The sequence below is a fragment of the Tachyglossus aculeatus genome, chromosome 10, assembly GCF_015852505.1.
Source record: "Tachyglossus aculeatus isolate mTacAcu1 chromosome 10, mTacAcu1.pri, whole genome shotgun sequence".
Taxonomy (NCBI): domain Eukaryota; kingdom Metazoa; phylum Chordata; class Mammalia; order Monotremata; family Tachyglossidae; genus Tachyglossus; species Tachyglossus aculeatus.
Window position 1 is genome coordinate 42,001,160 of NC_052075.1, and position 13,395 is coordinate 42,014,554.

The window sequence follows — 13,395 nt, forward strand, 5'->3', positions numbered from 1 at the left end:
GTAAAGCAACAGAATCTGTGTTGCCTAGTGGAAAGAGCACAGATCTGGGAGTCAGAGGACCTGGGTTCTAATTGCAGGCTCTGCCAATTGCTTGTTCTGTGTGACCTTGGGCAAGTCATTTAATTCATTCATTCATTCAGTTGTATCTATTGAGTGCTTTCTGTGTGCAAAACACTGTACTAAGCATATGGGAGAGTACAATATAATTACAAACAGACACACTCCTGCCCACAACAAGCTCATTCTAGAGAGGGAGACAGATATTAATATAAATAAATTACAGATCTGTAAAGTGAGGATTAAAGCACCCTCCCCTCCAATATAGACTGTGAGCCTCATGGGAAATGGGACTGTCTCCAACCTGACGAAGTGGTAATAATAATAATAAGTATGGTAGTTGTTAAGCATTACTGTGTGCTAGGCACCATAATAATAATGATAACTGTTTTATTTGTTAAGCTCTTACTATGTTCCAGGCACTGTACTAAGCGCTGAGGCAGATACGAGCAAATCAGACACAGTCCCGATCCCTGTTCCTCATGGGGCTCATAGTCTAATTCCCCATTTTACAGATGAGATAACAGACACAGAGAAGTGAAGTAATTTGCCCAAGGTCACACAGCAGACAAGTGGCAGAGTCGGAATTAGAACCCACAACTTTCTGACTCCCAGACCTGAGTTCTATCCACCACGCAAGCTGCTTCTCATATCTACTCCAGCACTTCAAACGGTGTTTGACACATAGGTAAGCACAAATACCATAAGAGTGTGTTACAAAAACTAAAGTTGAACGCCAACTATGATAATGAAAGCACCACTAGAGAAAGGTTTGGGGGCTGCATAAGTATTGACTTCCCATCCTAACCCATACAACTCTAGCAGATAAACAGTTAATGGAAATCGACTTTCAGAGCAATCAAGTAATCAGTCATTTATTCACATTTATAGAGAACTCTTCAGACACTTAGAAAAATCTACCCTTTGTTAGCTGCTCTCTTTTCTAAGTTAGCGCCAATATATCACCTTGACAGATCTAAGAAGAACCCAAATATCCATGCAGTCTCACTTTTTCTATAGACCACCTTATTTTGTATCTGTAGACCTAATTATTCCACATGGACTGTTGTGCAGTTGAAACTTTAGCAACTTGTCGGTTTCAAACACAAAACTCTGATCAATATAAGCTTACCAATTTCCCTGGAGATCTGGGTAAATGCTTCTACACCACTCTCTCCATAGTTTCCCTCTGAAGCCAGTGTGGACACATAGTTCCATCCAAGAGCTGTCACGATATCAACCATGGCTTGAGCTTGGTAAGAATCAGGAGGAACCACTCGAGAGAAAAAGTCATATCTGGTGTTATCACTTAACTCTGGAGCTGTAGATGCATAGCTGACTTGAGGTATCTGCAAACCAAGAGACAGGTCATTTCAGTCAAAATCAAATTAGTTTAAATAATCTATTATCCCATTTGATGGGAACATCCAAAATTACATCAGAAACCACATAACACCATCCAGAAAAGGAATCACCCTTGTTTTTCTGACAAATGATTGAACTGAGTTGATTTTCATGAAAAATAGGAGGGGAAACTATTTTAATCTTTCAAATTGCAATGTTTCCCCCAAACAAATGATGATTTTTGCCTTTTCTCCAGATGTCATGACTTCTGGTATATAAGAATTGATTTTTTTTCTTTAATACGGAACTGGTTAGTTTGTAGCGATAAAGAAAAAAGGAGCAATATAATCATATATCAAAAAAGGTCACCTTTGAAATAAGCTTAGGCTTAGACTTTAAATTCTACACTTACAACTGAAGGAATTTTAGGGTAAATGATTAGGCTAGATGCCATTTCATTCTAGAGATTTTGTTTTTATTGATTTTTCATTTAATAAATTACAAGCTAAACTCACTGCCTACTAATACAGCAGATGAAGATTCAGAATCTAACAACCATCATTCTACCAAAATGAAAAAATAGACAAATCTTGTTACAAAAAAGCTTTTTTATATAAAGATTTTCATTTTTCGGTAAGAAAGAGATTAGTTTCCTAAGGTAAAGGTTGTAGAGCACTAACAATGAGCCTTCATTTGCAATTCTTTTTATGTGAATTTTTCATAAGCAAGGAAGTGGCATTGTAGCCACAAACCACAGGTTTATCAGCATCAACAGTATTTATTGAGAAGCAGTGTGGCCCAGTGGAAAGAGCCCGGGTTTGGGAGTCAGAGGATGTGGGTTCTAATCCCAACTCCACCACGTGTCAGCAGTGTAACTTTGGGCAAGTCACTTAACTTCTCTAGGCCTCAGTTCTGTCATCTGGAAAATGGGGATTAAGACTGTGAGCCCCATGTGGGATGACCTGATTACTTTGTATCCCCCCGAGCACTTAGAACAGTGCTTCACACATAGTAAGTGCTTAACAAAAGCCATCATTATTATTATTATTATTATTTTATTATTATTGAGAGCCCATTATGTGAAGGAAGATCACTGAACTAGGCAGTTGGGTAATATACAAAAAAGGTGAAAGTTAAAGATCTACGATCTAATATGGGAGAGAGCATAAATTAGAAATATTCAATGGGCTTGATATAAATTGTTGAGAGTGAGAAAAAAGATTTAAATAAACACAAAAGGAAAAGGCTGGATCACTACACATCTAATTGCCTTGAAAAACCATTTCCCACCTTAGAGCCCTTGTTTTTCTTCAAACAACTAAAACGTCAATGAATCATCATTCGTAGATATAGAAGAAAGGCTTCTCTTCCAAATAACCAGATCCATAGCTTGCACTCCCTGTCAGCAGTAATGCTTCACTGCCTCTCTTCCCTGATTCCTTGCCCTATACACACTTCCCTCTGCATACATGCCACGTGCCCTCCAGCTGAGAAGACTCTTATGAACTCCAATTCATCTACTTTTAGCCTTTTTTTAATGGCATTTAGTAAGTGCTTACTATGTGCAAGCACTGTTCTAAGCGTTGGAGCACTGTTCTAAGCGCTCCCACATCCCCTGCTTGGAGTTTCTCTGCTCTCTGTGGGTCTGACCTGATTATTTTGTACCCACCATGGAGTTTAGTCCAGTACTTGGCACATAGTAAGCTTTTAAATGCCATTCTCTGCTCACAGTGTGGTTTGTTTAAGGTGGAAGAGGATGGCAGGGTGAATTTCTCAGGCTATTCGTTAAGATAATTGGTTTCCTCCAGTGAATAATGAACAAGAAACTCTGCCATTCTGCAGGATGTATTGATGTACATAACAGTTCCTCTGTAATTCCGGCCATAAAAACAACTATAGTCTGCTGCTCTGAAACCATGTGACATTTTTGCTGCGGCTGCACGATCGGGTCATAAGATGGAGAAGGGTTGTAGCAACTAACTTGCTCCCGACTTCAGTCACCAAAATCTCTCCCAGGGATAATCAATAATATTTATTGAGCACTGTAATAAGCACTTGAGAGTACAACAAATTTGGTAGACATGATCCCTGCCGAAAAGGAGTTTACAGTCTAGAGGGGGATACAGACATTAAAATAAATTACAGATATGTACATAAGTGTTGTAGGGCTGAGGTCGGGATGAATAGCAATTGCTTAAAAGATACAAATTCCAGTCTAAAGGTAATGGAGGAGGGTGAGGAAGTAGGGGAAATGAGGCTTTAGTCAGGAAAAGTCTTGGAGAGATGATTTTACTAAGTCTTTGTGTGGCTTAGTGGAAAGAGCACAGGCTTTGGAGTCAGAGGTCACAGGTTCAAATCCTGACTTTGCCAATTGTCAGCTGTGTGACTTTGGGCAAGTCACTTAACTTCTCTGTGCCTCAGGTACCTCATCTGTAAAATGGGGATTAAGACTGTAAGCACCATGTCGGACAACCTGATTATCTAGTATCTCTCCCAGAGCTTAGAACAGTGCTTGGCACATAGTAAGCACTTAAACACCATTATTATTATTATTATTATATAATGTAGGAGGGAGTTCTAGGCCAGAGGCAAGATAAGGGATAAGGGCAGGAGTGGACTTTTTGGATTTCTGCCTTTTGGACATTTACTAATGCATTTTGCTCACTTATTTTTATCAGTTGTATCTGATTTTCATTCATTCAATCTTATTTAATGAATGCTTACTGTGTGCAGAGCACTGATCCAAATTGTTATATTGGACTCTCCCTGCTCTGCACACAATAAGTGCTCAATAAATATGATTGAATGAACTTCTGTTTTTAATATATGATCCCAAAGCCTGGTACAGTGCTCTGTGCTAGAAGCTTGAAACATGATGCCAAATGAATATTTATATATTCTTCCTTGTGAACAATGTTGAGGGGGTATGTTGCTCCTATATTAGTCTTTCAACCACATGCACACACCTGGATTGGATTGTCAAGATGCATGCATGCAAGCATTCAGTTTGTCCCCAGGAGTACCATTGCATATAGTTTCAAAACTAGCAATGGATGGAGCAGCATCATGCTTTCACTGTGTGTCACATATGAACTGCTCTTTTTTGAACCACTTCAGGTGATATTTCATCTCAATAAACAGGAATTGAGTACCTACTGGGTATGGAGCATAGTACTAAGTAATTGGGAGAGTTCAACAGCATTAGTAGATCTCATTTCTGCCCTCAAGGAACTTACAATCTAGCAGGGGCAATAGATTCAGAAAATATTTATGGATAGAAGGAAAAAGGAAGAGTGTTTATGTAGATGAGTGCATGCTTAAGTCTGTCAAACGATATGTGAAGAATTGCTATTGGTGCCATGAATAGACAAATGTATAGATGGCACAGCAGTTTTGAAATGGTAGTTTTTTCAATCAGTCAGTGGTAGGGAATGTGTTTTACCAACTCTGTTGTATTGTACTCTCCCAAGTGCTTAGTGCAGTGTTCTACACACATTAAGTGCTCAATAAATACTATTGACTGGTATTTATTGAAAGCTTATTGTGTGCATACATTCATTTAGCATAATTCTGGTCCTAGAGTGAAGGGTTCTTGAGGACAGGGATTATGTCTATTACCTGTACTGTACTTTCTCAAGCTCTTAGTTCAACACTCTGCACATAGAAGGGGTTTTTTTAATGGTATTTGTAAGTACTTACTATGTGCCAGGCACTGTACTAAGCATTGGGGTAGATGTAAGCTAATCAGGTTAGACACAGTCTATGTCCCACATGGAGCTCACTTTATTAATCCCCATTTTACAGAAGAGTTAACTGAGGCACAGAGAAGTCAAGAGACTTCCCCAAAGTCACGAAACCTAGGTCCTTCTGACTCCCAGGCCTGTGTTCCATCCACTAGGCCATGCTGATTCTATTGAGATTGCTCATTAAATATTACTGATGGCTTGATGTTGTCTTCCAGATTTTGTCTGGCACTAAACTGGATGGGGAAAGGCACTTGGAATTTGGGAATCAGTCTCCAAAGTAGCAGGGAAGCAATTTGGCAGGCCAGGACTGATGGTTGGAAGGAAGCCATTTCACATCTGTGGGCACAAACTCAGAGGTAAGTCAGGGAAAGCTGGCCTGGGGAAAGAGTTTTCCTAGCTAAAAGCAGAGGGAGTTGGCTGGGGCCAATGAGTGGTAAGTTCAGATAGAGGCAGCCAACCAACAGAGGGTCTTGAGGTGCCAGAGTAGAAGCTCAAACTCTGTTCAAAAGACAGCCTCAAGACAACTGGTCTAACCAACAAACATTTTGTTGGTCAGGAATAGCACCAACCAAAGAGACAGATGCTAGAAAAAGGGGGTGCAGAGGAAAAAGGAAGTTTCATTGTATTTTTGCCTTTCCCCAACTTTTCTTATTCTTAATTCATAATGTACAAGACTTTGAACAGAGTACAATTCTGGAAAATAAAGTAGTTTAGACTTCATTTGGATGTTCTGATGGAATACAAAGGAGTAAAATTACTTATCTCTCTCAGGGGTGTTGTGAAGCTTAATTACTTAATATCTTTAAAGAGATTTACAGACAAGAGTGTACAGGTAAGTGAAAAGTATTACTAGGAAAACTGTCAGGGTGTTCGGAACACCCACTCTAAAACTGACTTTAAAATTGAAAATTTAGAATATTCAATCCATATAAACGACTGAGGAGAGGATAGTCAATCATTTTAAGAGCAGCATAGTCACTTTAAGCAAATTTATATTGACAATTGACATTCAATCATGTTTTTAAAAATTGAGGGAATGAAAAACTCACCAAAAGAAAGATTGGCACACAAACCCATTTACGGTATATATTTATAATATACATATTATAAAGGGTGGAAAAGTTCAGTTTCATGTGGCAATAGTGTTGTTGACTAAAGCAAAAGTGATTTATGTGTGTTTACAACACCTTTGCCCTTTGTAGCACCACCAGGCTGAAATTAGACATTTTCCAAATGGGAAAAAATTGAGCTCACTGTTTTTGTGTGCCTCTAACCACAGCTTCAGAAGAGAGTTAAAGTATGGTGTTGAGGGAAAAATCTGCCACAGGCAAGAGGGAACTAAATTTACTGATCCGAGAGCAGCTTAAGATCATCATCGCAAGGTCAAGAGCACCAAAGCACTATTTTCAAGGGGCAGCTCACAGGAAAAACACCATATTCCTGCATCACCCTCTTCCATGACTTTCAGTGATGAAGGCCTCATATTGCAATGGTAGAAAGGAAGCATTCTCCCTACCAGCCATCTCACAAAGCATGTTGCTGGGTACAGGGATCCTGGGTGAAAGAGTGTGGATTACTCAATATACAAAATTTAACTACATCTCTAAGAGCTACTCAAGCTCTTGCCCTGCTGGCAGTAGAATACACATTTCCCCCCATTAACTGCTGGTGTTTGAGCAAAGTTCACCTCAAAGGCAGGGGACCAGAACACAGTTACTATTGTACTTTCTTGGTGGAAATTTGCAGATGGGCAAGGGATTCTCTTTCGAATGTCCTCATGGATGCAGTCTCACAATTATCAGCTTTCTCTTCGAACCAAGGGACAACCCTACTGTTCTCCATGTTATTGGTCTCCACGTTTCTACTGGCTCGGCAGTGACTAAAGTGCAAAGTGTTCCAATAAATGACACTGATTGATGGACTGGGTATATGATGTTGATTGCAATATCAGAACAAAAACCACCTGAAGCTTGGAGCATAAGCTATAAAATGATTCAGAAAGCCCAGGCTTTTGCATTATGGAAGTTATAGAAATGTATTATTTCAGTAACACTTTATGTTGTGTAAGTACTTTTTTAGTTAAGACTCGCCAACCCCATGAGAGCTATTGAAAATATTATTGCATATATTTTACATAAACTGAAACATAGCCAGTTCTTCCTTCCTTTTCCCCCAAGGCAGGACCTAATATAGACATTCAAGCCCATATTTAGGTAACAGTCTAACAGTTAACAGTCTAACAGTCTAAAAAGACTAACAGTTAACAGTCTAAAAAGATAAATGATGAAAATCACTATGGCCTAATGAATAGAGCATGGGCCTGAGAGTCAGAAGGGCCTGAGTTCTTATCCTAGCTTCACTACTTGTCTTCTATGAGACCATGGGCAGTTCACTTTACTTCTCAATGCCTCACTTACCTCATCTGTAAAATGGGGATTAAGACTGTGAGCTCCCTGTGGGTCATGGACCGTGTCCAACCTGATTAACTTGTATCTACCCCAGGCCACGTTCAGTGTCTGGCATGTAGTAAGTACTTAACAAATACTAGTAAAAAAAAAAAAAAATAGTCCTGAAAAAGTCAAGTCCATTGCCTTTTTGAAGGACCTTAGGGAAATCACTTACCTTCTCTGTGCCTTAATTTCCTCATCTGGAAAATGAGAATTAATTATCTATTCTCCTTCCCCCCCTCCCTCAGACAGTGTATGGCACAGAGTAAGCACTTAAATACCATAATAATTACAACAGTGGAGTAGAGGAATGGATTGACTGTAATGTGGGAGTGGTGTTGGTTCCCCTTTGTCTCAATGTCTCTGACTTCCTGTCTTGCCTTTTTCTTCCTCTATCCCCTTCACATATTTGGACCACTGACCCCTTTACTTTCACCATTTCCCATTAAAAGTGACAGCCACTGAAGTGTAGTGGGGAGAGGGGAGGAGTGCTACTCTTGGCATGGAGAAAATACAGTTGCTGCCACTTTTAGGAGATTTAATAAGTTGGGCCACCCCTGGGAGAACCCATCATTTACGGTTTGGGGGAGCAGATCCTGACTGCAATCATCATGCCAAGGCAGAGGAGGGAAATGTAATTTCTTTTCCCCTACATTAAGGGTAGGTTTTCATTATAAAGATTTCTAAACTACTGCCACCACTCCCAGCACATGATCATGGAGAATAAGTAGACCATTATCTTCAGTCTTTGACCTCCTGATTCTTTTATGACTTCACCTTGAAAATAAGATATGTCTTTAAATATTTTTTCAATGAAGGAAAAAGAGGAATGGGCTTCCCAGAACAGCAGCATTTGTCTAAATAAAGTAAGCATTGAAAATGATTGATTATCATTTGCCCTGAAAGAGCTACAGTGGAACTGAGGCTCTCTCTGAACATCATCTGCTAAATCACTTAAAAATTTAACTCTCCCACCCACTCATTCCCATCACTACTGACTTTGAGCTACCACTGAATGCTTAATTTCCCTCTTTCACTGATTCCCGGACTGTGCAATTTCAGCTATGGTTGATTTTTTTTCTTCAACTATGTCAGCAGTACCACATTAAAAGAGAAAAGTGAGTAATTATAACAAATGGATTGAAGTCAATAAACTTTGGGCTGGCAAATGTCCAATTTCATCTGGCATTTTGCCACTCACTAATAAACTATTTGGATCCCCTAAATTAGGAAGAGCTTTTATAAGGAAATTTGGCTGTTCAAACGCATTTTCCCGTTGGCAGTTGTTTGAAATTTGTATAATTCCCATTAATCACTGTACTGCTGTCACCACCATATTTTTTTCGCCTCTTTCAGACAGCAGAGGGGGTGCATTCTGAACAAAAGAGTAGTTTTCCAGTGGCAAAGGGGAGGATATCAAATCCCCTACTCTAACAAGAGTCAATCATTTTACTGATAGCAATTATTAAGCTTCTGCACCAGGTAAGGACGACTCCATAGATTTGTCACAGTGCAGAATGGCAGGGGAGGGGAAAAAGCCAGGGAGAAGTGGTGATTCAGGCTTAAATCCAGACACATCACCAAATTGTAACTGGTGTGACCCAACTGCAATTCCATAGATGCTATTCAATACTTTTGAGATATATCCCAGGCACACTTGGCAATGCCAATTTGGCATGGATAAAATTATGACCATTTTCCATGATGCCAGCCAAAATACAGTCTATAGAAAAATGCATTAAGTAGGGTTGATGGAACTCGCATTTATGTCCCGAGGTCCTCGACTGAAAGATTTTAATCCTTAATTTTCACCATCTGCAGCTCACTGAATAAGAAGGGCAGCTACATATATACTTGGTTTTGTGGAATATTTCATACACATGCTAGCCTGAAATTTCATCTAAATCTCCGATGTGGAACTATATAATATGGTACCTCCGCTGACATTAATTCCATTGACAGTTAAATGGAGTAATTCTTTTAATAACCATTTTGTCATACAGATATGTAAAGTCACAACAGATAAAATGATTTGACTAATTAATACCCCAGCGGCCAAAAGCAAATATGGGTCAACTGTATCTACAATGCAAATTGCATGCATAGTACTGTAAGAACAGGAGGTACAGTCAACTTGATTATCCTCAAGGGGTTGGAAAAACTCTTAAGTTCCACATCTACATCTCCATTACCATTTTGTTGGATTAAATGAGTACTTCTGAAGCACAAGATACTGGGTTCAAAATCTGGAGATGCCTTTGGAAAAGGTACCGAGATTAGAGTCTTTTCTCAAAATGAGATTTTTTTTCAAAAATGTATGAACAACTGAGATCCAATTTACCATGTAGCCTTATCATTACCATTCACCCAGCTACTGTAGGAAAGGCAAACAACTGGGATTTTCTTCCCTCTCAATAGGGGAAGAGAGAAAGGCAGAAGGGCAGAGAAAATGCTAACAGTCACATTAAAGATAAATGCAAGTAGGAGGTATTTTGGGGGGGATAAAAAGCTAATAATAATAATGGTATTTATTAGGCACCTACTATGTGCCAAGCACTGAGATAGAGACAAGATAACTAGATTGGACACGGTCCCTGTTCCACACATGGCTCACAGGCTAAGTAGGACAGCAGGCACTGAATCTCCATTTTACAGATGCAGAAACTGAGGCATAGAGAAGTTAAGTGATTTGCCAAGATGACACAACAGATAAGTTGGAGAACTGGAATTAGAGCCCAAATCCTCTGATTCCTAAGCCTGGGTTCTTTCCACTAGGCCTCCCTGGACAGTACAGCTATTCAAGGTTCACCAGCTCTGCTCTATAGGACCAGTCTTATTGAGAAATCATTTCCCTCCACTTCCCCATTCCTAGTCCCACAGCCAAACTTGCACCAGGAATGCTCAGCCCTAGGAGCATTTTTGAGTTGGAAAAAAAGGGTGCAACCTGGGAAACTGCATGGGGTGAACAATTAGAGAATGGAGTGGGGGAGGTTCTGAATTTAGAAATAACTTTTTAATCTTCAATACATTCCTATTTTTGGATCATTCCATTTTTAAAATTCTGCCTCCAAAAAGTACCTGTCTTAATGTCTGTCTACCCCTCTAGACCATAAGCTCCTTGTGGGCAGGGAATGTGTCTACCACCTCTGCTGTATTGTACTCTCCCGAGCACTTAGTACAGTGCTCTGCACAGTAAGTACTCAATAAATGCCACTGATTGTTTGGACACTCCTGAAAGTTTCTTCACCAGTTAAAGAGCACTGCTACGGGGTCAACATGTTCTTTTATACCTGGGCTGCAGTGAATGCTGATGGGGCATGAGGGAAGGAAAAGGGAGAAAGAGGAGAAAGGGTAGGGTAAGGGCATCTTTTTCATGTTTTTATTTTGAACTCAGAGTCTTCAGACTTATGGCACAATTGGGTCCCGAACACTACATTGTAAGTTAATGGAACCAAAACGAACTTTCCTATAAGAGCAATATTATAAATGGTGGATTAGTTCAACCTATCAGTGGTATTTACTGAGCACTTACTTTGTGCAGAACACTGTATTAAGCACTTGGGAGAGCACAATACAAGTTGGTATGCATGATCCCCACCCTTAGGAAATTGAGTGGACTGTCCTTCCTGAACTAAGATTGGAATTCCTCTCTTTACCAAAATTACCCAGAATTGTGCACTTGATTATAGATGAGTAATATAGCCACATTAATGTATTTTTTTTTTACATCAGAGCTTCAGGAATAGGGTAATTGACAGACTTTATTATAAGTAAAATCCATGTCAACCCTCCTTAGTGACTTTGCCTGGCAATCAAGTAGCTGATCCTACTCCACTCCCTTCCCTCTTCAAGTTTTTCCCTTATTTTCCAACAGCTCCTATGCACCGCCCCATCTCCACCCAGGACCCTAGAACTAGACTATAAAGGAGACTAATATTTCAAAGGGGAAATTTATGTGTTGTAAAGAGGAAATGGCTGGGTGGAGGGGGGTGGGCGGAGAATTTAGAAACATTTGAAGTGCCATTCACCCCTCCTACAGTTCACCGCTGATCAAAGATGATGGACACATCACTGATTACCAGGGACAAACTGTCAGAGACTGAGAGGAAATCCCTGCTTAACAGGTGAGCATTTGCCTTGACATTCGTGACTCTCAAAAGTCAACTCTGTCTATAGGTCTTTCTCATCTGCTGTTCTTCCCAGAAAATGATGCTAAATTCCTCCTACATCCTAAAGTCCTAGGGGTTTCTCCGGGTAGTCTCTTCCTGCTGACAATATAGAAAAATACAGATATTCACCATCTCACTAAGTTACTATGCTGACTGGAAAAAGTAGCTTTCAATGGAATCCCTATGTTCAAAAGTCTTCAGTTTCTATGTTTCAAAATACCTTTCCAGTATTTTTTTAGAGATAAAACATCCTTCTTAAACAAGAAATTTTAAATAAATTTAACTACTAAAAGCCCTGCTTCAGAAGACCTTAAAAGAATTTCTGAAATTAAAGTGTGAGTGCATAATTTATGAGATGCCATTAAACTAGTCGACAGATTTTGGATTTCACTGAAATTATGATTCTCTTTGGTAGTATACTGTGCATGGTTCCTTACTATTCCAGCTAAGGTGGAAGAAACAAACTCATCCATCTCCCAGCCCCGAAACTGTAAGCCACCCCACCAGAAGGATCCAGAGCAACGTCTAATTCCGAGCTGTGTATTTTTTCCCAGTCTTCTGCACACAATAAGTACATAAGAGCATCACTACTAAAAACAACACCACCCCACTTAAAGCCATAACGTTTATGGGAGGAGAATTCACAATCTCCCCAAGTCACCATTGTCAATATTAACCAACTCTCTTGGGTCACAAAATCCTTCCTTATGTTTCACCTAATGTTGCAGGTTAGGCTCATTTTCCCCTCCTCGGTCATTTTCTGCACCATCTGCCTGGATAGCAAGCACACAGACATCACCCAGAGTTTAAGAGCTCTTCATGTATCTAAAAGCAGGCTTTTAACAGCCCTTCACCTCTTGTCCAAGGTGAATAATTTCCATTTTTGAACCTTTCCTAGAAAGTGTCAGTTTCCAACTCTTTAATCATCTCAGTGACTCTTCTCTGAACTCATTCCCCATTCTCCACATCCCACTTAAGGAATTCAGATCTGGACCCGGAACACTAGCCAGGATGTGACAAGAGCTGATTGTGGCAGGATAATGACCCCGTTTTTCCTCAGGATATATAACCAAAATTGTATTTGCTTTTATAACCAGTATACTACATTGATGGTTCACTGGCCACAGTCACATCAGTGAAAAACTAATGCATGCTGGAAAAAAAACAACAAATCTACCTCTTTTTTCATACACTAAGGGAAACTATTTGATTTTCAATCAAATGAAAGGGTATTTTCTGCCATTAATTTTGTGGATCAACCTGTTTTGTTTCCTATGAGAGTTTTTCCTTGGTGGTGACTTCTAATTGGCCAGAAAATTACCCAGGTTGTCACTGCTGCCCGTTGGTGCTTATTAGGTCTCATTTTTAATTTGGTTTTATTTGATTTCTGTTACCATTTGGCAACAACCAGGGAAAGACTATGTTTTCAACAGACTCTCCGACTGGTGGTAAAGTAGCATCCTTTAACGGTGTGAATAAACAGTTATCTTGATATTAAAGTGACATTCAAAATAACTCTTCATGTAACTCTGCTTGAGTAATCAATTTGATGAAGTTCTTTGTTTTCTTAGAACTTTCCAGGGTAGCAGAGAGGTAGTACAACTAGGGGAGGGTGAAAAGGCGGGACTTGCA

General features: G+C 39.6%; 1 protein-coding gene across 1 annotated transcript in view; it reads right to left on the bottom strand.

Moving 5' to 3' along the window:
* The window catches only part of GRM8 (glutamate metabotropic receptor 8), a 438,522-nt gene that overhangs the window by 348,754 nt on the left and 76,373 nt on the right, over window positions 1-13,395 (bottom strand). Inside the window, exon 3 of the mRNA XM_038752335.1 lies at window positions 1,190-1,406. Coding sequence (XP_038608263.1) covers window positions 1,190-1,406 — 217 coding nt within the window. The remainder of the gene's footprint in view (window positions 1-1,189; window positions 1,407-13,395) is intronic.